At 36.7% G+C, this 24,894-nt stretch overlaps 1 protein-coding gene across 4 annotated transcripts in view; it reads left to right on the top strand.

Annotated features, from left to right (window-relative positions):
- The window catches only part of ELAPOR2 (endosome-lysosome associated apoptosis and autophagy regulator family member 2), a 337,228-nt gene that overhangs the window by 261,088 nt on the left and 51,246 nt on the right, over positions 1-24,894 (top strand). For all 4 annotated transcript variants that reach the window (XM_074194058.1, XM_074194061.1, XM_074194059.1 and 1 more), the window contains 4 exons: positions 3,600-3,780; positions 5,614-5,742; positions 18,121-18,211; positions 18,967-19,069. In XM_074194058.1, coding sequence (XP_074050159.1) covers positions 3,600-3,780; positions 5,614-5,742; positions 18,121-18,211; positions 18,967-19,069 — 504 coding nt within the window. The remainder of the gene's footprint in view (positions 1-3,599; positions 3,781-5,613; positions 5,743-18,120; positions 18,212-18,966; positions 19,070-24,894) is intronic.

The following is a 24,894-nucleotide window of genomic DNA, read 5'->3' as shown; positions in this document are numbered from 1 at the left end:
CTCTACTTGTAGCGTGTACTTTTTATTTCTAGTTCTGCTTTACTACCTGTGTGACCTTGTATAAATCATTTACCTTCTCTAGGTTCTCTCCTACAAAAAATGAAAGAGGTAGGATATATAATCTTTAAGACTATTTTCAAAATAACAGCAATATTATAGGATGATCAACTGGAAATGACTTAGCTTTTCTCAGAAGTGCTGTGACCCAAGACAACTCTGAAGGACTTATGATAAAGAATGCTATCCAACCCCAAAGACAGAACAAATGGTGTCTGAATACAGATTGAAGCACCATTTTTTCTTATTTTTCTTGAGGTTTCTTTTCTTAAGGGGTGGGTCTATGTTTTCTTTCACAACATGACTACTATGGAAATGTTTTGTGTGACTACACATTTTTGACCTATTCCAAACTTATTTTTTCAAAGATGGGAAGAAGGGAGAGAAATGAGAACTCAAAGTTTTAAAAATGAATGTTAGAGCTTGTTTTTTCATGTAATGGGGGAAAATAAAATACCCCCCCCCACTATTTCCAGCTTTAAATCTATGGTTATTATTGATTCAGCATATATTACTGGGAATTAGTTATGGCAAACTAACCTCTGACCTCATTTGCTTCTTTGTTAGGGTTATTAATTTATAAGTTCTTCTATAGGAAGATGATATACCCCAATTTGACAGTTTCTTTTGATAGAGACAACCTATTGTAGTGATTCAGAATAGGCCGCTCAGCTTCTAATCTCAACTCTGCCACTAATTTAGCTGAATTCTTTTAATTGTCTGGTTTTCCCATCTGCAAAATGAAGAAATTATAATAGATACTCTTTAAGGTCCTTTGTAACTGATTATCTATATGCTTGTGGAAAAGATGGAGCAATAAATCAACAATCATTTATAAGTCTTAAATATATAGAAAGGCAGTATGGTAGAAATTCACAGTTATATCCATGATGACCTGAGACTTCCAACAGGTACTGGTTGATGTGGATCAACACATATATTATGATCTGATTTTTATGTATTTCAAAAAATGGCTATACATCTGCATTCTCTGAATGGATTTATAATCCTTAGAATCTTAATTTTTGGGGCGGCTAGGTGGCGTAGTAGATAAAGCACCGGCCTTGGAGTCAGGAGTACCTGGGTTCAAATCCAGTCTCAGACATTTAATAATTACCTAGCTGTGTGGCCTTGGGCAAGCTATTTAACCCCATTTGCCTTGCAGAAAAAAGAATCTTAATTTTTTTTCTTTAGTGAACTTAAATTTTTTTTGTATGTGTGGCTTTTGCAAGGCATTAGGCTTAAGTGACTTGCCCAAGGTCACACAACTAGGTAATTATTAAATGTCTGAAGTCAGATTTGAACTCAGGTCCTCCTGACTCCAAGTCCAGTGCTCTATCCACTGTGTCACCTAGCTTCCCCCTATGAAATTAAATATTAAGACACACAAACATTTTAAGGTAGTCAACCATTAGAATATGTTGAATACAGTGCTAAATACTGGGCATACAAAGACAAAAGTAGACTGTCCTCAAGAACTTCTGTTACTGTTGTGTTGAGAAACTGCAACATAAGGACTATTATATAGGAGAAACAGCAGATGGGGTCATTGGAACAGGATTGGTAGGTAGATGACATCATATACACACACACACATACACACACACGTGTGTGTGTGTGTGCATTTTAGCATGGGAAGTTTTTTTTTATGTTTTTGAACGACTCAAAAACAGTTCAGGGAAGATTTGAGAACTCTCCACCTCTTGCTTTCCCGAGTTCTGCTCTGCCCCTGCCCCTTACACAGATGGGAAAGAGTCCCATACCAATGGACTTTGAGACTAGGATTCATATCTCTATCTCTATCTCTATCTCTATCTCTATCTCTATCTCTATCTCTATCTCTATCTCTATCTCTATCTCTATCTCTATCTCTATCTCTATCTCTATCATCTCTATCTCTATCTCTATATATACACACATATGCCAACATATAAATGCACATATACATAAATATGCATAATGCATACACATATACACAATACACATATGAATACACACATATGACATTAAATTAGTAGTACAACTACTTTGCTTCAACTGTAACCAATGATAATGCATTTAATTAAATCCCTATGTTTTTTCTAGAGAGTTGAAAGGCCTTTCTTTATAGTTAGAGGAGCTAGCATCTCAGCAAGGCAAGGTTTACCCATTATTTTATGGATGCAAAATTGAGGTAGACAGGTGCAATGACTAGTTAAAAATGAACTGCTTAGAGAGTCTAAAATAGCAAGCTGAAAGAGCTGAGATTGTTTAAGAAAGAAAAATTCTATTGAGAATTGTGTTGAGCAATGTGTCTTTTTCTAAATAGCCTCACTGAAATAAGGTGACTTTTATATCTTCCTAAGGGGATTCTTGGGGAAAAAGTCAATGACCTACAAGGACTTTTTATTACTGGGTTTCTGTCATTGGAAATAGCTTTTCAGAATAACCATTGAAATTCTGATTTACAAACTCACCTTGAAGAATTATTAGATTTACCACATGAGTGTTTTCTGAAGGGGACAGAGTTATTAGATTAGACTGGATCTTTCAGGAAAAGAAGCTTAATTCTCATGTAGCTGTAATTTTGATTTTTTTTTCCTTCTTTTTATTTGACCATTCTCTTTGGTGCTGTGGAACATTTTGTTCCTCAAAGACTGTTTTTTATTGTGTTCCTATTTTTTAAAAAAATAGCATGTTAAAGGAAAAAGTTAAATCAGATTACCTTATGAAAGATGAATTATGGAAATATGAATTAGCAATATTTATTTAAAGCACACATATAAAAGATTTGTTTTTTATGCTCTGTGCCAAAGAATAGGGAGAAAAATCTCTTCCCAAATGCCTTGTTCCAGCCACTTCCCATCTCCTGTTTATGAACTTAATATTAGGTATTACAAAGACTCTGATTGATTACTGTTATAAATAAAAATATACTAATGAAATGCTTATAATAATATCTGATACATTTTCTTCTCTTTTCTTTTTTCTCTTAATTTATTTTTAAAATTGTTTTTCCAATTACTCATAGAAATAGTTTTCAAGATTCATTTTTGTAAAAATTTTCTTCCTCCTCTTCCTTCCCCCTTCCCCAGGACAGCAAATAATCTGATTTAGGTTATATATACTCAGTCATGTTACACATATTTCCATATTAGTCATGATGTGAAAGAAGATTCAAAACAAAAGGGAAAAATTATGAGAAAGAAAAATAAAAAAATAATTAAAGTGAAAAGTGTGCTCTGATCCGCACATAGACTCTATAATTTTTTCTCTGCATGTGGGTAACATTTTCCCTGATGCATTTTCTTAAAGAATTCTTTCTTTAAATGATCATGGGAATGATTCTGGGAAGCAGACATCCCTGAAGCATCATTTGTAGAGTGATATTCTTCACTCCCCCCCGCCCCCTTCTTCTGTGATTTTGCATTATTTTCTGATTGTAAAAACGATCCACAGTCTGCCAGTTGCTTTAGTATGTTCTGTTTCACTGAGATCGACTAGGGTTTCAGATTTTAACATCATTGCGACCCGACATATGATTTGTATTTTTCTTCTTACAGACTCAGATAATGTACAAGTGGATCGAGCCCAAGATCTGCCAGGAAGAACTCGCAGTTGCTGTTAGGCTTCCCCCCTCTGGAGAGAAGAGGGACTGTCCACCCTGCAACCCTGGCTTCTATAACAATGGCTCATCTTCTTGTACTCCTTGCCCACCTGGAACATTTTCAGATGGAACGCAGGGTAGGGATTTGACTTTTTCCCAGAATGCAGTCTTTGCAGGAAATCTTTCATGAGAGATCCTCTGTAACCAGTGCAGGGATTCTAAATGTTTTTGTGTCACAAACCTTTGGTAGTCTGATGGAACCTGTGACCCCTTTCTTAGAATAATGTTTTTTAAAATATAAAACAGAACAAATAAAATTACAGTGAAATGAATCATTTAGAAATACAACTACCTATGTATCTGTCTTTCTTTTTGTTTCTCTCCCTCCCTCCCTTCCTTCCTTCCTCTCTCTCTTATCTCTTCCTTCCTTCTCTCTCTTTCTCTCTTTCTCTCTTTCTTTCTTTCTTTCTTTCTTTCTTTCTTTCTTTCTTTCTTTCTTTCTTTCTTTCTTTCTTTCTTTCTTTCTTTCTTTCTTTCTTTCTTTCTTTCTTTCTTTCTTTTCTTTTTTCATTCTTTCTTGCTTGCTTCTTTCATCTCCCTATCTCCCTATCTACTTATCACCTACTACGTATCTGCCTTTCTATCAACCCATAACTGCCTAAATCTACCTACCTATCTATATACCTATCTCTCCATATCTACCTACCTTTCTGCCTATCATCATCTACCTTTCTTTCTTCCTTTTATTCTTTTTTCCTTCCTTTTATCCTCCATCCACCCATCTATCATCTACCTATCTCCCTATATGCCCTTTTTACCTATCTACCTATCATCTACCTGTCTGCCTATCTACCTATCTACCTTTCTATTTTTCTACTTACCTACCTATCTGCCTTTCTTCCTATCAACCTATAACTATCTACCTATATCTACATACCTATTTACCTTCCTATATACCTACCTGCCTACTTACCTTTCCACTTATCAATCATCCACCTTTCTACTATATCTACTTTTCTACTTATCATCTACCTTTCTACCTATCAACATCTATCTATCTATCTATCTATCTATCTATCTATCTATCTATCTATCATCTAGCTAGCTATCATCTATCTATCTATCTATCTATCTATCATCTAGCTAGCTATCATCTATCTATCTATCTATCTATCTATCTATCTATCTATCTATCTTTTCTTTTTTCTTGGTTCCCTTCTTTTCCCTTTTCTTTCTTCTTTTTACAAGGAAACAAGTTCTTGTACCTCAGGCTGAAAACTTCTGGCTCTAAATGAAGGTCTTTGGTTCTAATGCCTTGCACTTAGTAGTCACCTAATAAATGACCATTTAATTGAAGTCACTTAAATGATGTATTTAGATATAAGCCCTTTCAAGTCAAAATATATCAATAACAACTTGGAGTGGGGAAGATAATAACAGTGATTAAAAAGAAATTAAAGATGTGAATATCCAGTCATAGATGGCATCATGTTAATCTACCATGAGTAAAGACATGTCATTAAATGTGTTAGGTGTTTAATGGAATTTTGTGTGGAGATTTTGGCAATGAGTCAAACTTTTGTTTTCAAATACCCACAGGAAAATCCCACTAATTTTAGTGTTAAGTCCTTTCTTAATTGTGGGAGTTAAAGTAATAATGCCGAAATGGTAAGGGGATGGTGATTGTCTTTATGATATAGACTTATCTTTGTATGAGGGCATATTAAACTATGTTTGTGTGTGTGTGTGTCTTATATTTTCAAGTGCTTTTTCAGATTTTTTTGAGAGAAATGTAATTGACTCCAGAAAAGACTTAAGAAGATCTGGAAGCTTCTTTTCCAACTCCTTTTAATGCCTCCTCAATCCCAAGCTAAAGCATCATCAGTAATGTTGGTGAATGAAAGAGGGAGAACTTTCAGTACCACAACATAGTTGATGTTATTCTTTTCCTCTATCTTTGGCTCCTCTAGAATGCAAGCCATGCCCAGCAGGAACAGAGCCCGCTCTAGGGTTTGAATATAAATGGTGGAACATCTTACCTGCCAATATGAAAACTTCCTGCTTCAATGTTGGAAACTCAAAATGTGATGGAATGAATGGTGAGTCCAAATCCAGAATTTCTTGGTATAGTCAGGAATTACAGGTAATTGTTTTTTGATTCATCTCTTTGTGAAAATACTAAATGATGGTGAGTAGGAATTTAAAATGGTGTGTTATTTTTTTTTCACTTCAAATCTGATTAGGGTTCAAAGGACTATGTTTTTTCCCCCTGACCATGGTAACAAGTTGCTTCACTTTTTCATAAAGGTGATATGTATGAGTAGGTAATTGAGTGATTAGGAGATTAGGTAGTATATAGTAGAGAGAATATTGAACTTGAATTGCAAACAGGAGACCTGAATTTAAATCATAGTTCTTATATTTATTAATAATTATTATTTATTATATTTGACATATTAACAAAAATGTTAATTATTATTAATCTTTAATAATTCAAAGGGTCTAAGACTAGATTTGTACTTGGATCTTCCCAACTCTAGACCCAGCACCCTATCCTGCTGGGCTATCTAGCTGTCTTTTGTGGTTCTGCATTGCCTACCAAATGAAGTCTAGGTTCTTTAACGTAGCATTCAGTACCCCTCTTTATTTCATTCCAATATTTATATCCAAACTTATTTCACACTATTCTCCCTTCAGATACCCTATCTTCCAATCTCCCACCCTCAGAAGACAAAATAGAACCAAGAAAAGTAAACTACATAATATACCTTAAATGTATATTGAGCTTTCCTCTATGCAAGATGTCTTCCCCCACATCTCTGCTAATTACCTGTCCTTCAAGGTCCCACTCAAATGACATCTTCTCCATTTTCTCTCCCTGATTCTACCAGATAGAAATTATTTCTCCCTAGTGAGTTCCCTATACCATTGAAACCAAAGATCTAGTTATTATCCCCCCAGTAACACTGAGAAGTAGGTACCATAGGTGGTATCCTCATTTCATTAATGAGGAAAAAAAATTGATTCAGGGATGTTTTGACTTGCTCATGATCTCAAAGCTAGGAGAAGGAGTCTCACCTGATTCCAAGTCTAGAAATCTACTTGTTAAGACTATGTTGTTGAGTCATAGAATTTAAGAATTGGAAGGGATATTTGAGGCTATCTAGTTCAGCTTAGCAAAGAAAGGGATATTCAGGCTAATTTCATCTTTGCAATATCATCCCATGGCTCTTGATTCATACCTCTAGGGCCAAAAATAACAACTCTTTAATATTTGAATGTAGCTATCAGGCCCCTTCAGTCCTCTTATCCAGACTAGACATCTCAACTTACTTCAATAGGTCCTTCCTCGTATGACATAGATCTAAGACCCTTCACCATCTTGGTTGTCCCTCTCCAAATTGCATTCCATCTTATCAATGCTTTTGTTAAATCATTGCTAATCAGAACTTCAGATATGACTTGACCAGGGTCACTTCCTCATTTTTGAAAGTTTTCCCTCTCTTAATGTAGCCCAAAACAATCCTAAATTTTTTGGCTGCCCATTGTATCCAATGTATTGCCTTACACAAAGTAGGTACTTTATAAATGTCAATTCAATAGTTGAATGAATGTGCTCATTTATAAAATGAGGGTGAAAATCAAATCCATTTTACCTCTATCATAAGATTGTTGTGATGACCAAATGAGACAGTATTTGTGAAGTGCTTTGTAAAGTGTTAAATAAGCATAAACCATAATGATGAGTGGATATAGAGCTGGTCTTGAAAGAAGGAAGACCTAAGTTCAAGTTTTACCTCTGATACATACTGTCTGGGTAAGTCTCTTAACTTTTCAGTTTTCTAGGCATCTGCATATCCATAAATTACACAGAAAATATCAGCCTGTTTTGTTATCTATAAAATGAGAGAGAATTGAATTTAGTAGCCTTCACTTCCAGCTATAAATTGTTCCCTTCTAGCTATAAATTATGCTACCTTTATTGGTAGTGAAGTACAATATCAATGTTTGTGAAAGTCCTGTATACAAAGGGGTTCCTGACCTCCTTCTGGGCCCTGAGAAATTCCTTAGAAATATAACTTTGGCTAGGCACCTTTAGGTCTGAAGATAGTCTGATAGGACCCTAGGGGTCATGGATATACCATAAAATTGTCTAAAGATTTACAAAGCACCTTTGTTAGCCTAATTACCTTGCTCTATCTGTTAAATTCCATGAATACCTCCCCCTTCCCCAGATGCGACTAGAACCATAAGATAGTAAATTCCTGATTCCCCCATCTCGGAAAACATGTTCAATCATTACACAAAGACCCTGACCCCTTCTCACCCCTATCTATATGGAACCCTATGTTTACATATGTATACGTCAAGATAATATAACTAACTGCTGACTTTGCTTTTCTGTATTTTGCTTGCTCTCAGTACCCCCCCCCCCCCAAACACTATAAAAGCCCTATCCTCTGAACACTCACGTACTGTCTGATTTGGGTACTCAACTCCCAGATAGTCCCTGGGGAATATTAAAAATCTTCAACCTTATCAAACTCTGGTCTCCGTCTCTCTCTTTGGGTACAACATTTGGAGGCCCCAGCGAGATTTTGGTGTTTTGTGTCATCAAAGGAGACCACGGGAGACTCGAGTTTAGGTTCGAATGGACTGTCTCTCCCTTTCCTAGGGGAGCCGGCCCCTGATGATGTTCCAGGGCCCCAGGACTAGGTAGACATAGTCTTAGTATGAACCTCTCCTCGACTGCAATCCCCCATTCAGCCTAAGTGGAGATCATGTTACTCCTCTGGAGGTAAGCTTGTTCTGGTTCTGGGTCTAGACTTTTGGTTGCAGGGGAATTCTGTATCAGATGTGATGTCCGGGTCCCCTCTTTTGGGTGCTCCTTGTGATAGTGGGGACACATTTGGTTGGCCTTTGGGAGGGCGAGATGGTTGGACACGACACTGAAATCTCCCCTCATGGCATTCCTGAGACGTCAGGAATTTGCCATTGGCCTGTGTTTGTGGATATGTGTTGAGATTGTCAGTTTGGAAAATTCTGTTGCATTTGTGTGATCTGTGCTTGTGCCTCATCTGTCTTTATGTGTTTAGATTGTCTATTTACTTGTGTGTTTGGGTTCTTCTATTGATTTGCTAGATGGGGAGAAAAGTTCCCCTAAAATTGTCCTTGGGTTGCCTCATTTAAATTGCTGCTCTTTGTTATTTTGGGCAGCTAGATTTTTAGGCATCTAATGCCCTCACTGGCTCTCCCTTTGAGCCTGCTTCCTGCCTGTGTTACAGTGGATAATCTGATCCCTTCCTCCTCAACTCTGAGTTGTCTCTTGAGCACTTCCAAGAGGGATTTTTAAATTTTTATTTAAAAAAGGAGTGGATTTTGGTGTTAAATTGATTGAGGCCAAACTATTCACGCTGTTATTTTATTATTATGAGAAGGGCCCTCCCCCATTCCTTGTTTATGTTCCCTTTTCTTTCCCATTCTCCTTGATTCTGTGCTGCCAGAGTGTTTCCCTCTCCCTCCCTCTTACAGGAGAGAGAACTACTTAAAGAAGAATTAGTAAAGTAAGTGTTAAAAGGGACCTTGTTTTGAAGTTAAAGAAATAGCAAATATTACCAAATATGTTAAACAAAGAAATCATAGAAACAAATGCGGTTAAGTGGCTTGCCCAAGGCCACACAGGTAAGGTAATTATTAAGTGTCTGAGACTGGATTTGAACCCAGGTACTCTTGACTCTAGGGCCGGTGCTTTATCCACTACGCCACCTAGCTGCCCCAAGAAATGCTATTTTAATTTGAAAATAGGGAAAATAAATTTCAGAAAGACAAGAGAGTCAGGTTAATCCTAAAGTGTATAATGTGGTTATCAAGATATACCTGTATGGGGCAACTAATTAATTAATCTTTTTTCAGAGTGATCTCGCATCATTAGAGCTTCAGGAGTTTATCAGTATAGATTCAGATATTGTTAGTTATTACAGAAAATTATGGGACATGTAAGGGTTGAAGAATAGAAGACCCCCCCCCCCCAGAAAGAGTCTAGGATGGTCTCTCTATAAAAGTTATTCAGTTTACTCTATTTGAAGAAGGGGGGGTAGGGAATATTCTAATTAGGCTAAGGGATTTTTGAATGACTGCCTTCTCCAGTATTTTAGCAGTTGTAATCAAGAAATGTTAAATATTAAACCTTGGAATGGAAAATGCATTGGGAAAAGTGGAATCATATCTGTAATTTATATAGCTGTATAAGCTATTTGACTCTAGTTCGGAATAGTATGAATTAAAGTCAAGAAGAGCTAATGAAAAGGAATGGTGGAAAATGTGACTTGTATAGTTTGAGTAAGAGATTCTGAAAGTACTGGAAAGAAAATCCAGACTTAGAGACAATTGGGGTTTCTTTTGAAACATTTGTTAAGTATGGAAAGTGGTAAAAGTATGTAGACGGAAGGTTTGAGCAGGGTTGACTTTGTACACCAAAAATGGATTTAGGGAACTTTGGAAAATGGTGGACAAATCATTGGAAGAAAAGAAGCAAGTATAGAACTATAAGTCTATAGGGAAATATGTGTTTAGATGAGGTTGGGGTGATTTGAAAATTGCATTAAATTGGTACTTTTTGCAATGTTTGGCAATGAATTAATTAGAAAAATAATAAACCCCATGAAGTGAAAAGTTTGATATGAAAGCAATTGCTAGGTAAATGTTAATTTTATTATGTTATTATTGATCCTATAGTGTGCTAATCTAAAGATACATGTAAATTGAATTAAGGGGTTTGTAAAGAATATGTTTGAGTTTGGATTCTGATGTTTTTATGGCCCCTCCAGAGTCATGGGAGTCAGGACAGACGAATAACCAAACAAGAGGAGGTTAATATTTTACACTGATTGGGATATAGTTCATGTCTTTGGGAAAAATATGGAGTGAGTGAGTAATGATAAACAGTAAAAGTAAAGAATTAGTACATACCACTTTGATATCTCAAATTGTGGAGAATCTCTCTCATTCCCAGAACATAGAATGTTCTAATATTAAGAAATGTTGGTCAGTAAGCATAGAAAGTTCTTATAAGTGAGAGCATTGAGAAGTTAGAATTGCACTGATGAAAATAAGAATTTGCAAACGTTTTAGGCTTTTGGAAAGAAAATGATTTAAAACTAATTTTAATATGACTTTTGGAATTTAAGAGAAGTATGAAGAAAATCTTGTAGTCATAAGAAGGGATTTTTTAGCAACAATTGGTCTCAAGAATTCTTTGTATTTTAAAGTTTTAGGGAATAAAGAAAACATACATGCAATTGAAATATGCTGTGTACAATTAGTAAGCTCTGTATAAGAACAATTTAAGCTATACTTTTCCAGATTTTAAAATTGTTTTGTAATAACAAATGAATTGAAGTTTCACCTATCACATTTGTAAAAGATTTTGTTATGAAAAAACAACTAGAGACTACCTTGCCAATGGGTTATAGTTCTCAAGGTCCTTTTGGCCCAGAAAATTTGTGAAAGGCTTTGTTTTTTATCTCATGTTTATGAAAGGAAATATATTGATATGTGAGATCAGTGTAATTTATTATCTGTTAAAAAGAGGAAATTATACATATAACTGTCAGAGGTAATAAGTGTACATTGGGCTTTTGAAATTATTGTGTAAAACTAACATTGATAGAGGATCTTATTTTCTTTGAAAATAGAAGTGTATATGAAAGAGATAAAATAAGTTATAAAGCAAAAATTCAGACGAGGTTTGTTTGTAAAAGATGCTTAATTATAAGGTTAGCTTTAAGAGAACCAGTTGTTTTGTGTTGCTTTAAGAGAATGAGATGTCAGCATATTATGTTTCATGTAGGTTAAGAATCTAATGTTTTCATTATATCTTAACTGCAAGATATCCCTTTCCAATGATATTGAATAAACCTGAGGGGCTTTAGAAAATGATTAGGAAATTTAAAATTATGTAACCCTAATTAGATGACTTATCAATAACTAAGATTGAAAGGTGTGGTCAAGCATGTGATCTGCTTTTGGAAATATAAATTATTTTACTGTAATGATGTCAAAGCTGGAATTAATGATTGTTAATGAGGGAAATTATCAAAGCATGACCCTCTGGGTTCCCTGAAAATTTTAAATGATGTGTTGGACCTTGCCCTAGATCTGTAGGCCCAGGTATAAATGTAATAATGGAAAGATTATTTTGTGACATCTAGTTCTTAATGTGTTACACTTATTACTGTTTTATTAAATTTAGAGCCCTCAGCCCCTGAATTTCCAAACCCCCCCCCCCCCCAGGTCCCATCTGTTCCCCCTTGGAATATTCCTTCGCTAGATCAAAAGGGGGGATACAATAGCAGGGAAGGTAAGGAATATTCCAAGACCTGTCTCCTCTTCCCCCTGAACCAGTCTACTCCCCTCTTGGAAGATTCCTTCACAGAATAAAAAGGGGAGAAGAGAGTAGCAGGGGGATGGTAGGGAACTGGCAGAAAAATCCTCATCTACTTAAGTCTTAAAGGGAAAGACCCCTCCACAGGTGGGATGTGTGATTGGGAAGGAAAAAAAAAAATCTAAGATCCAGGGGTTAAGAGACTCCTTTATTGAAAGGAAATCACATTTAATAACTATCTGCTGGCCATGTGGCCTGAGTGATGACTCTCATTGTTTTTAAAGTTTCTGAACTAGAGTTTTGGGAAGCACACTGAGGGTTTTAAAAGAGGGATACTAGTGTTGTGACATTCTGACAAAGTTTGTACAGAATGGGAGGAATTAAATAACTTAGATTGTTAAATTAGTTTGGGATTAAACTATTTTAACACTATTGTAACTTTTGCAAGGAGTCATGTGGTTTGGGATTTTAAACTTTATTGTAACACCTTTGGGTTAAAGGAAAGTGGTATTGGGTTACTAAGAAGAGAAACACCTAGGTTATCAGGTATGTTTACTGATGTCTTTTGGGGAAAGCTCTAATTGGTTTTAATGTTAAGTTTAATAATGCTAACAATTGTATTTTTATTTTGGATAGAGCTTTTGGAATGTGAGTGCTGGATTCTCTGTATAAGGTACTCTAAAGTTTTTATCAAACTAAGTTGTTGGGAAGTTAGTTGAATTGTAATTACATTGGGGTTTTAAATGTGTCATGTATGATATTGGATTCTGAGAATTTGGGTAGAGACAAAAGTGTAAAGAACATGGGATATTCATTTTGCTTTTGTTCTAAGGGAAATGAGATGTTTAAATAAGAATCTTAATGTTTAATGTATATTAACAATGTAGGTTTAATTTTAAAGAAGTCAAGAATGTGGACTTCTCTCTTGGTAACTGCAGACAGCTGATGGGGGTTCTGAACAAATTGCAATTGTGGACCCTATTGTAAGGTAACTTATTGATGAATAACATGTTTTTATCAGTTATGTGATGTTCTTTTGTAACTGCAAAGAGATAATATTTGCAATATTTAACTATCTATTGTGAATGTTTTTTAAATACTGTATACTGTTAAAGCCTGGGATTAATGTGATTGCTTTGAAGAGCAATAAGGAAAATATGAAAAAGTATGGCACTTTCTGGGATAGATCTGTGGGTTCATGAATAATGTAATAATGGAGGAATTGCTTTGTACAATCTAGTAATTTGCGTGTTACTCTGTTACTCACAGAAATTAATAATGCATGTTGGAAATTTAAGGCTACCTAAGATGTTTTAATGGTTTTAAAGAATTCTGAAAAGTAAATTGTTTGTTTAGGGGGTGGCTAGGTGGATCAGTGGATAGAACACCAGCCCCAGAGTCAGGAGACCTGGGTTCAGGTCAGGCTTCAGATACTTAGTGATTGCTTATCTGTGTGACCTTGCACAAGTCACTTAACCCAATTGCCTTGGGAAAAATATCCATTTGTATGGTGAGGATGGATAGTAGGTAAACAAGTTTATGTATAGAAGTTTCTAGCTATGTATGTGAATTGGGAATATTTTGGATCTATATATGTATATTCCAAAGCAGTGTTTGTTTGCTTTGAAGTAAAAGAACTATATAATATAGGAAAGATAAACACAAGATAATTTGATATTTCTCTGTGCAATCTCCTGGACAAAGGAGGTAAAATACAACAGGCTAGAAGGAGGTTTCTGTAGCCAAGTGGAATCTAATATACCATCTTTATATACAGATAGAGTAGATATGATTTCAGACAAAGGGATGTCTGAATGTAAGAGGTAGGAGCCAGGCCTGTAGGGCCAGTCACAGTTAGAATACCAGATTTTAGGCAAAGACCCGGGAAGGATAATCCAAGCTTTAGGTAGGGTGTTTCATTAATTGGGACTCCATTAAGATTATAATTGGAATTTAGTGAATTGTATTCACTGGAAGTTCTAACTAGGTAAAACAACCATTTTAGATCATGGGACTTTTAATTGATTTTCTCTTATGTCAGATAACCAGGATGGTCAACAAAAAGGAAATGCCACTGGGTAAATGTCATGTTCTTGCAGCCAAGGAAACCAAGATGTCAGGTGACTAGGATGGGTGGCCAAAGGGGCGACTTCTCAGTAAGGCTGAAGTTGGACCCCTTTGACTTGATTTCCCCAAAATGACAAATGGATAATATCTCACCTGGAAGCATAAATCGGGCCTAAGACATTTGACTTACCCACATGACCTCTCCCTGGAGTTCAATACTTATATCTGTAAAGGAATTTTCCTTTAATGCCCTGGATCTTTATAGTTAGTTACTAAGCAAACTAGAAGAAGCAATTTTAGGTAAATTGGATCTAATAGCCAGAGATAGGTTAGGTGTGTGGCTCTGACTCCTGCTAACAGCTACATGTTAAGATAGGAATTAAGTTTCTTTAATTTTTAGAAGGGATATTTAGGTAAGAAGAAGAATGGGAAATTCTTAGGATAATTATAGTTTTAAGGCCTAGCTTAAGGAAAGGAATGTGAGTCAGATAAGTATATCATGAAAAGGAAAATCAATGGTATATTTGAGAATATTTTGAAAAATTTCATTTTGGTTAAGGATGTTTGAGCCATTATTGTAATAAGAGCAGAGGCTAAGATTGTTTTATTTTTAAACCATATGCTGGGTACTCTGAACTAAGATGACTGTTGAATGTATGTTATAAGCTTAGGTCAGTAATATAATTCTCATTGGGAGTTTGGTAAAACACTAATGAAAGTTTATTGTGTTAATATTAAGTATGTGCATCAATATGGCAATAAGGCAAAATGTAAATTGCAATAGGCCCCAAAATATCATTATCCTGTAAAGAAAACATGTGTTTTGATCTAAGTAAAATGTTAAGCAGATTCTTTACTAGAAGACAAAGTTTCAACTAGTCACCTGAGCTGGAGAGGACTTTTTGGAACAGATTCAGAAGATGCAGAAGGACGTTGGAGGTCTCCAGGAGAGAAGAGAAGAAAGGAGAGACACTGGACCAGTTCATCTCTATCATTTCTCACCAGTGTTTACATTGTATAGTCAAGGGATCTATTTTTGTAACCTCCCCTTGATAATGTAAGTGTGACACCCCTACTTATGCCCTTCTCCCTATGAAAAGGAGGAGAGGCAGGGTGCAGATGTTCTCCAGTGAAAGAAAAGGAGGAAGACTGTTTGGTGATATATTCATACCCTATCTAAGGAGAATCTTATCTCTGATGTAGCTGGCCTGTACAACTTAAAGAGATAGGTGGATTGAGATGTAATGATGATACCTAGATCCTTTGTAAAGATGTTTGTAGTTGGGGTGACTAGGTGGCATAGTGGATAAAGCACTGGCCCTGGAGTCAGCAGTACCTGGGTTCAAATCCGGTCTCAGACACTTAATAATTACCTAGCTGTGTGGCCTTGGGCAAGCCACTTAACCCTGTTTGCATTGCAAAAACCTAAAAAAAAAAAAGATGTTTGTAGTTCATGCTTATCCAGGTTATGAAGATGATAACTCAAGGGTTTGAGTTATTTTGAAAAAAAAGTGGGGAATGAAGTACAATATCAATGTTTGTGAAATTCCTGTATAGAAAGGGGTCCCTGGCCTCCTTCTGGGCCCTGAGAAATTCCTTAGAAATATAATTTTGGCTAGGCGCCTTTAGGTCTGAAGATAGTCCTATAGGACCCTAGGGGTCATGGATATACCGTAGAATTGTCTAAAGATTTACAAAGCACCTTTGTTAGCCTAATTATCTTGCTCTATCTGTTAAATTCCATGAATACCTCCCCCTTCCTCAGATGCTACTAGAACCATAAGATAGTAAATTCCTGATTCCCCCATCTCGGAAAACATGTTCAATCATTACACAAAGACCCTGACCCCTTCTCACCCCTATCTATATGGAACCCTATGTTTACATATGTATATGTCAAGATAATATATCTAACTGCTGTCTTTGCTTTTCTGTATTTTGCTTGCTCTCAGTACCCTCCCCCCCAAACACTATAAAAATCCTATCCCCTGAACACTCAGGTACTGTCTTATTTGGGTACTCAATCCCTAGATAGTCCCTGGGAATATTAAAGATCTCCAGCCTTATCAAACTCTGGTCTCTGTCTCGCTCTTTGGGTATAACTGTAGAGGAAGCATCTGTACTCAGTATTTCCCTGCCAATGAAATCCTAGGTCTAGTCCCAATTCCTATCTCAAATGTGTGTGTGTGTGTGTGTGTGTGTGTGTGTAATATTTCAGTTAGTCTATCACAAGAACTACTTATCTCCAGTATTTCAGTTAGTCTATCACAAGAACTACTTATCTCCAGTGTCCAGAGAAGTAGGTATCAGTTAGATCTGCCCAGATGATTTAGAGCTTTGTACAGAGTAGTCTAGAGCTCGAAAATATTCATTTGATAATTTGAAGAGGACTTAAATTAGTTCTTTGTAGTGGCTCTGGAACCTTCTATGCTGTGATATTACTGGGACATAGAAGCAGCTCATGTTCTAGCTCATCTGCTGTGTTGTAGAAAATAGAAATAAGGTAAAGGGAGTAATAGCTATTGGAGAAAACATGAATATTCCTTGAGTTCTTACATAGCCTGACTTGCATTGCCTTAATATCTGTGTTTTAATGGAGCTTGGTGGAAGATAAATATTCATGCCCAACTGTCTTTGCCCATTAATTATCCTATTCTAAATGTTTTTGTCTTCTTCTCAAAGTCTTCCTTCTATCATCAACTCTGAGAAACCTGAGCAAACTAATAGATCATCAGTGGCTCATTTGAATCTTTATAGCTTACTCTGTTTTGTCAGCCAAATAATACTCATGCTCCTTTGAGAGCTTTCTCATTGAAGATTTTTTTTTCAAAGTAAACTTTCAGCTGTTTTCTCATAGGGAATTTTTCAAAGAACATCTTTGTTGGTATCAGGGAGCTTTTTAACACATCATTTAATTTGCAATAGAGGTTGAAGAGTAGTACTTCCCCTTGAGGAGTTGTTACCTTTGAGTCCTATGACTCCTGATGATCTTTATATGTAGAAATGAATGTTTTGGTATATAGTTTTATTTTTTTAATGTATATTTATTTGATGAGAAGAAGCAGAGTGAGAACTGTGACCTGAGAGTAAACAACTTGAATGCAAATCCCATCTCTGCCATGAAGTGGCTTTATGACCTTGCATAATTCACTTTACCTTCTGTGCATTGGTTTTTTCATCTTCAAAATGGAACCGGGCTAAATTTGGATCCTTATAACTAAGGTGCCTTTAACTCTAATATTTCATGATGAATCTGTTGGCTGTTTTTCTAAATGACGTAATGAAAAAAACTATTAAATTCAGAGCCAGAAGATCCAAATTTGAGTCCAAGCTCCACCACTTAACTCACTGGGAAATCATAGACTCTAAAACTTTGAGAGCCTCTGTTTCTTTGTCTGTAAAACTTGGATAATAATATTGGTATTATCTATGAGGGACAGCTAGGTGTTGTAGTGGTAATTAATTTGGCTGGTAATTATATGATTCTGGTTGTCATTTAATCATTGAATATCTCAGTTTCTTCATCTGTTAAATCAGGATAATAACATCTGATTCTGATATGAGGATCAAAAGAGATAATATTTGTAAAGCTTTTAGGTCAGTACCAGACATAGTAGGAGTTTAACATATGCTTAAATGAAAAAATTATAAAGTTCAATTAAATAAAAAATCAAGTTAAATTTTAATTAAAATTTAAAAATCTGACTCATAGGGTTGTTATAAAGAAAACATTTAGTAAACTGTAAAATTAAATAAGAATTGGACCTACAATTCATATATGAGGGATATGAATGTGGGATGCTATCAGTTTAGGAAGCAGGGGAAAATGTTTCTCTATGCCAATATGTAAAATTTTGGTACCTAATAAACTATCTTAGAGAGCTTTAAGGTTCATAATATCTTGTGTTATTAGTGACAAGTCTTGAACTGAGATATTCCAGACTCCAAAGCTCACTTACTAACTATTATATCATTCTGTGTTTCATTCTTTTAAATAAAAATATGCATTTGACTTTTATATTTGCAGGTTGGGAAGTGGCTGGAGACCATATCCAGAGTGGGGCAGGAGGCTCAGATAATGATTATCTGATCTTAAACTTGCATATCCCTGGATTTAAGTAAGGAAAATCATTCTGATACATTGTCTTTTTAGAAATTTTGTACCTTAAATTCTTTATTTGTTTTATTATGGTAACCTAATACTCTATAGAACCATTAAAATTATTGAGAAATAGTATCAACCACAAGATAATTATTTACAAACTATTTTATATGATTAATGATCAGAGATTATTTTAATTATTAGTCCTTTTGTTATTATTTAATTCAGGAGGTAACAGCTGGAAATTAAGTCTAAAATGCTGTAGTGACAAGAATTTGTCAATGAGAGAGAGAGAGAGAGACAGAGACAGAGAGAAAGAAAGAGACAGAGAGAAGTTATTGGTTAAAGCTAACTGAAAAAATATTGTTATTTTTTTCTCAACTCTCCCTTTAAATTAGAATGGTAGGATGGTAGCTGTGTATAAATAATTTGGTTTTAATTTGTTTTTTTAGTCCTTGTTGATGGTAAGCATTTATGTTAGAGGTCAGAAGAACTTTATTCAATGATTATGTTTTCATATGTTTCAAAGTATGATGGTGTCATTGGCAATGAGAATGTCAAACAACCACATTTTGTCATAGATCTCTAGGTGTCTATGATTTCTTTATTACAACTCATTACAGTGAGAGGCAGAAGCTAAATGAGTAACAGCAGGAGGTCAATGAACCTGAAGCTTTTGGCTTCCATTTTCACTAAAAACTCAAGCCCAATTTGTCTTCAAATTGTATTGGGAACACATTGTAAATATTGCCTTTCTGCTTTGGCAAATAGGCCTCCAACATCCATGACAGGAGCCACAGGTTCTGAACTCGGAAGGATAAGTTTTATTTTTGAGACCATCTGTTCAGCAGACTGTGTGCTGTACTTCATGGTGGTGAGTGAAAAGAGCATCTTTCCATAGCACATGACTAAGCTTTCTACTATATTCCAAGTGGGAATTACATTTCTATTCAAATATGCAGAATTCATGTTTTTTAAATTTTCTATTTTTCTTGGTGTTTTCCAAAATAGAGATTGTATCTTTTCAGCAATAAAAGTACCATTCATGTGTGAGTCAATTTTGTAATTAAAGAAGAACTAAAAGTCATTAATAGGTTTGTACCTCTAGTGAGAAAAGCAGAAAATATAAGAAGGTAGTAAATATTCTTTCCTGCCTTGCTTTGCCTCCCTTTCCCCTTTGTTGTACCCCAACCCACACTCATTTCAGAAGCTGGAAGATAGAAGTGAATGTGGGTGGAATGATACAATTAAGTATAGATAAAAATAAGAATATCAAATGAAAGTAAAATGAATGGATGATGGAAAATAATTTAGAAAGTAGGTAGTGTTAAAGAAGCAGACAAAGGTTTTTGTTTTCCATTTCAGAAGTCAGAGCAAACTAGGAATATTTTAGTTCAAAGTATATATGTTTTCAGCTGTGAGGTAGAGGACAGCTATATTATCTTGGGCATAATCTGCTCATTTATTTTTTTAAATGAATATCAGGCAGAAAATGGCCCTTGGCCATGTTATGACTAATGATGCCCAATTCATAAATCAATCATTTTTATTGTGAAGGATAATAATTTAGTAGATTAACTGACTATATTTTGATTCAATTTCTCAGTTATTTCCAGTCCATAGCAAGGATTTTCGAACATCCTTTTGTCCAAAGAAAATCACAAATGATGTATGGTTTAGTAGAGAAGTCTTAGAGCAAGGATTTCTAACCTGACATTCATGAACTTGTTTAAAAATAAGTGTAGGGGCGGCCAGGTGGTACAGTAGATAGAGCACCAGCCCTGGAGTCAGACACTTAATAATTACCTAGCTCTGTGGTGTTGGGCAAACCACTTAACCCCGTTTGCCTTGCAAAAACCTAAAAAAATAATGTATATGTGTATATATGTGTGTGTATATATGTGTGTGTGTGTGTGTGTGTGTGTGTGTGTGTGTGTATAGCTACATATATATCTGTATGTGTATTTTCCTGTAATTAGTTTCCTTTATAACTCTATGATTTTATTTTATACTTTTATTGTGAGAAGGTATTGAGTCTTCATTATACTGCCAAAGAGCCCAGAAAGGTCAGAGTTACCTGGAACTCAGAGACATAGGGACAAAGGTGTGATTTGAACCAAGGTTTTCCTGATTCCAGTTCTAGCATTCTCTCCTCTCCTCTCATTCAAAAAGCAATTATTAAGTTCCTATTGTATGTAGCATGGGTGCTATGCAAATGGAAAATTACAAAGATGAGTTCAGTGTAGAAACTTTACAATTCATTAAAGGAATAAGACACAATCAGTGGTAATGATAAAGTACATTCATATCTGATACAAAGCAAAGTATTAAGGGAAGTCTGAGGAAGAAGGTTGTTATGGATGTGGATGGGGGAGGGAAGGGAGAGATCAAGGAATGCTTAATGGAATTTTAGTGGTATTTGGGTAGGACTTTAAAGAATGGTCAAGAATTGAACTGGCAAAGAGAGAAGAAAGGACTTTCCAAGTATGGAGAATATTGTTTATAAAGGAATAGAGAAGGGAAATCAGTGCAAATTTAGGGGTAGAGAATAGTCCAGTTTGACAGGTTGTAGAATGCTTGAACTAGGGTGAAATAAGAAATAATTGGAAAGTAGAAGGCCTTGAATGCCAGGCAAAGAGTTTTAAGCATTACTCAGTAAGAAATGAGTCACTGATAGATTTTGATAAGCAGAGAAATATGATAAAAGTTATGCAAAAGAAAGGTGAATCTAATAGTTTTATGAAAGATGGATTGGATCACTGAGAGATGTAGGAAGATTTGTTAGGAGGCTATTGGAATAGTTGTAATGAGAATTGTTGCTCTAAGACTAGAGAGTAGATGTTTGTGATTATTGACTATTATAGTGGTGGTGGTGGTCGTGGTTGTATAGACTCTTCATGATCCTATTTGGAGTTTTCTTGGCAAAAATACTGGAGTGTTTTTGTCATTTCCTTCCCCAGAACATTTTATAGAAAGGAGACTGAAGCAAACAGGGTTGAGTGATTTGCCTGAGATCACATAGTAAATACCTGAGGCTACTCTATCTATTGTACTATCTAGCTACTTCAAATGCTTTTGAGTTGTTTTCCAGCAATGTCCAACTCTTTTTTTTATATTTATTTATTCTCATTTTGTACAATGTTTTTTATACATTAATAAAATATTCTTGTTTAAGAGTAAACAAAATACCCCATCCCCCCAAAAATATAGACTCACTTGAGTGATAAAGTAAAGGGGAGAGAAAAAAATTAAAATTAAAATGAAAAAAATAATAGTAATAATTGTAGGTATGGCCAGGTGGTGTAGTGGACAGAGCACCAGCCCTGGAGCCAGGAGTACCCAAGCCCATATCTGGCCCCGTATACCCAACAATCACCCAGCTGTGTGACATGCAAGCCACCCCAATCCCACTGCCCTGCATAAACTAAAAAAAGAAAAAAAAAGACCTAAAATAAAATGAAATAGTAATGATAGTAGGGGCGGCCGGGTGGCAGACAGAGCACTGGCCCTTGAGCCAGAAGCACCCGGGTCTAAATCCAGCCTCAGACACCCAAGGATCACCCTGCTATGTGGCCCCAGGCAGGCCACCCAGCCCCATTTGCCCTGCACCCCCCCAAAATAATACTGATGATGATGATGATGATGATGATAAAAATGTGCTTCAGTCTGTGTTCCAACACCACCAGCTCTGTCACGGGTGGATCACATTCTTTAGGATAAGTCCATCACAAAAGTTACTTCCATATTTTTCCATCATTGCCATTGCTGATCGCGACTCCCTCCTTTTGTATTTCTTCACTACCATGGACTATATTTTCTCTCTCCTTTCACTGACTCTGCTGTAGGGTAGCTGAGTGGCGCAGCAGACAGATCCTTGGCCCTGGGGCCAAGAGGCCCTGAGCCCCCATACCACCCTTTAGGCCCAGAATCCACCTGGCCCTATGGTCCTGGGCAGGCCTTCCAATCCCAGCCCCTTGCAAGAAGTAAAAAAGAAAATGTGTTATATCTGACCACTCTCCCCCCATGGTCCATCCTCTCCTCCATCATTCACATCCCCCCCCCTTCCCCTTGTCCCCCCCCTTCTTATGCCAGATGTCTATACCCCATTAAGTATATATGCTGTTTCCTCTCCTAGCCACCTCTGATGAGAGCAAAGATTCCCTCATTCCCCCTTGCCTTCCCCCTTCCATATCATTGCAATAGCTCATTGTAATAAAGAAAAATATTATTATATGAAATATCTTGGCCTATCCCCCCCTCTCCTTTTTCTTTCTCCCATTACATTTCCCCTTTTTTTCTATTGACTCTATTTTCACACCATATTTTATCTTCAAATTCAGCTTTCTCCTGTGCTTCATCTATAAAAGCTCCTTCTACCTGCTCTGTTAATTGAGAAGGTTCATATGAGTATTATCAGTGTCATTTTTCTATACAGGAAAATATGCAGTTCATCATCATTAAGTCCCTCATATTTTCCCCTTCTCCTCCAATCTTTATACTTCACCTGAGTCCTGTATTTGAAGATCAAACCTCTTCAGCTCTGGCCATTCCAAAAGGAACATCTGAAATTCCCTTGGTTCATTGAAAGTCCATCTTTTTCCCTGGAAGAGGACATTCAGTTTTGCTGGGTAGTTGACTCTTGCTTGCATTCTAAGCCCTTTTACCTTCTGGTATATTATACTCCAAGCCCTATGAGCTTTTAATGTAGTTACTGCTAAGTCTGTTGAGATCCTGATTGCAGCTCCATGGTATTTGAATTGTGTCCTTCTGGCTGCTTGTAATATTTTCTTTTTGACTTGGGAGTTCTGGAACTTGGCTGTAATATTCCTGGGGTTTGGTTTTTTTGGGGATCTCTTTTTTGGGGGGAATCTGTGGATTCTCTCCATTTCTATTTTGCCCTCTGCTTCTAGGATATTAGGGCAATTTTCCTGTAGTAATTCTTTGAAAATGATGTCAAGGCTCTTTTCCTGATCATGACTTTCAGGTATTCCAATAATTTTTAAATTATCTTTCCTAAATCTGTTTTCCATATCAGTTGTTTTTTCTTTTTTAGGTGTTTTTTTTTTTTTTTTGCAAGGCAAACAGGGTTAAGTGGCTTGCCCAAGGCCACACAGCTAGGTAATTAGTAAGTGTTTGAGACCGGATTTGAACCCAGATACTCCTGACTCCAGGGCCAGTGCTTTATCCACTGTGCCACCTAGCCACCCCTATCAGTTGTTTTTTCAGTGAGATGTTTCACATTTTCTTCTAATTTTTCATTCTTTTGGTTTTGAATTATCGAGTCCTGATTTCTCATAAATTCATCAATCTCCCTTAGTTCTATTCTTTGTCTAAAGGATTTGTTTTCCTCTGAGAGCTTTCTTATCTTTTTCCATATGGCCAATTCTGTTTTTTAAAGCATTCTTCTCCTCAGTAACTTTTTTGAACTGTTTTATCCATTTGACCTAAGCTGGTTTTTAGCATGCTATTTTCTTCAGCATTTTTTGAATTTCCTTGACTAAGCTGCTGACTTCATTTTCATGTTTTTCCTGCATCTCTCTCATTTCTTTTCCCAGTTTTTCTTCTAACTCCCTCATTTGATATTCAAAGTCTTTTTTGAGCTCTGTCATAGCCTGAGCACAATTTCTGTTTTTTCATGGAGTCTTTAGATGCAGGAGCTTGTGCTTCCTCATCTTCAGACTGAGTATTTTGATCCTTCTTGGGCTCACAGGCAAAATATTTCTCAATGGTCTTCCTCTTGTTTCTCTGCTTGCTCATTTTCCCAGTCTAAGCCTGTTTTTGGGGTGCTTCCTGAGCTTTTGGAACACTCCCACAAGGGTCTCAGTGTGTGAGGCTCTGTCCTCCCTCCTGGTCTGTGAATGACCATATGCACCCCCCCCCCCCGTGCCACGGGGATGAGGTGGGGGGGCCCTGCTGTTCTATTGGGGGGCCTAGACTGCAATCAGGATCTGAATGTGACCAGAGCCCCAGAGTCCTGTTCCAGGGGCAGAGGACAGAGCTCTGCAGTCTCTCTCTCTTCACTCCCCTCCCTAGGTTCAATGGGCTCATGCCCTGGGGGCTCCTGCTTACCGGCTCTGCCTGTTTCTGTTCCTGGATCTGGACTGCCTTGGCCAAGCTGCTCCCTGTGTGCCCTGAGGGCTGGGCTCCACGTGCTCGCTCTGGCAGAGGTCCCCTGATGTTCCCCCATTTAGTGCCCAGTGCTTCTCGGAGTGCAGCTCAGGAGACTCCCCTGCTGCTGTGAGCTGAGACTTCCAGTGCCCTGGAGCTGCCTCCGGGAGGCTGAAGTTCTTTCGCTCTGGCAGGCCACCCCTCTGGCAGGCCGCCCCTCCGACCCCGGGGAGCAGAGCCTTTCTGCTCTTTTCCAGGTTACCTTGAGTAGGAGAACTACCTCACTGGGTCCCTCTGTGGTTCTGTCTCTCGAAATTTAGTTAGAGTCCTTAGTTTAGAAGTTCTATGAGAGAACGCCTAACACATGATCCTCTCTTGTCGCCATCTTGGCTCCACCCAATGTCCAACTCTTCATGACCCATTTGGGATGTTCATTTTACAAATGAGAAAACTGAGGCACACAATTAACTTGCCCAGGGTCATATGATATGTAAGTGTCTGAAGTCAGTTTTGAACTGCTGAAGAAGAGTCTTCTTGACTCCAGACAACTACATCACCTAGTGGTTGCAAAACTGGTAGAAGTGGACAAGT

The sequence above is a fragment of the Macrotis lagotis genome, chromosome 7 (assembly GCF_037893015.1).
Source record: "Macrotis lagotis isolate mMagLag1 chromosome 7, bilby.v1.9.chrom.fasta, whole genome shotgun sequence".
NCBI classification, from domain to species: Eukaryota; Metazoa; Chordata; class Mammalia; order Peramelemorphia; family Peramelidae; genus Macrotis; species Macrotis lagotis.
Note: the sequence above shows the minus strand (reverse complement) of the source record. Positions and strands in the feature narration are given on the sequence as shown.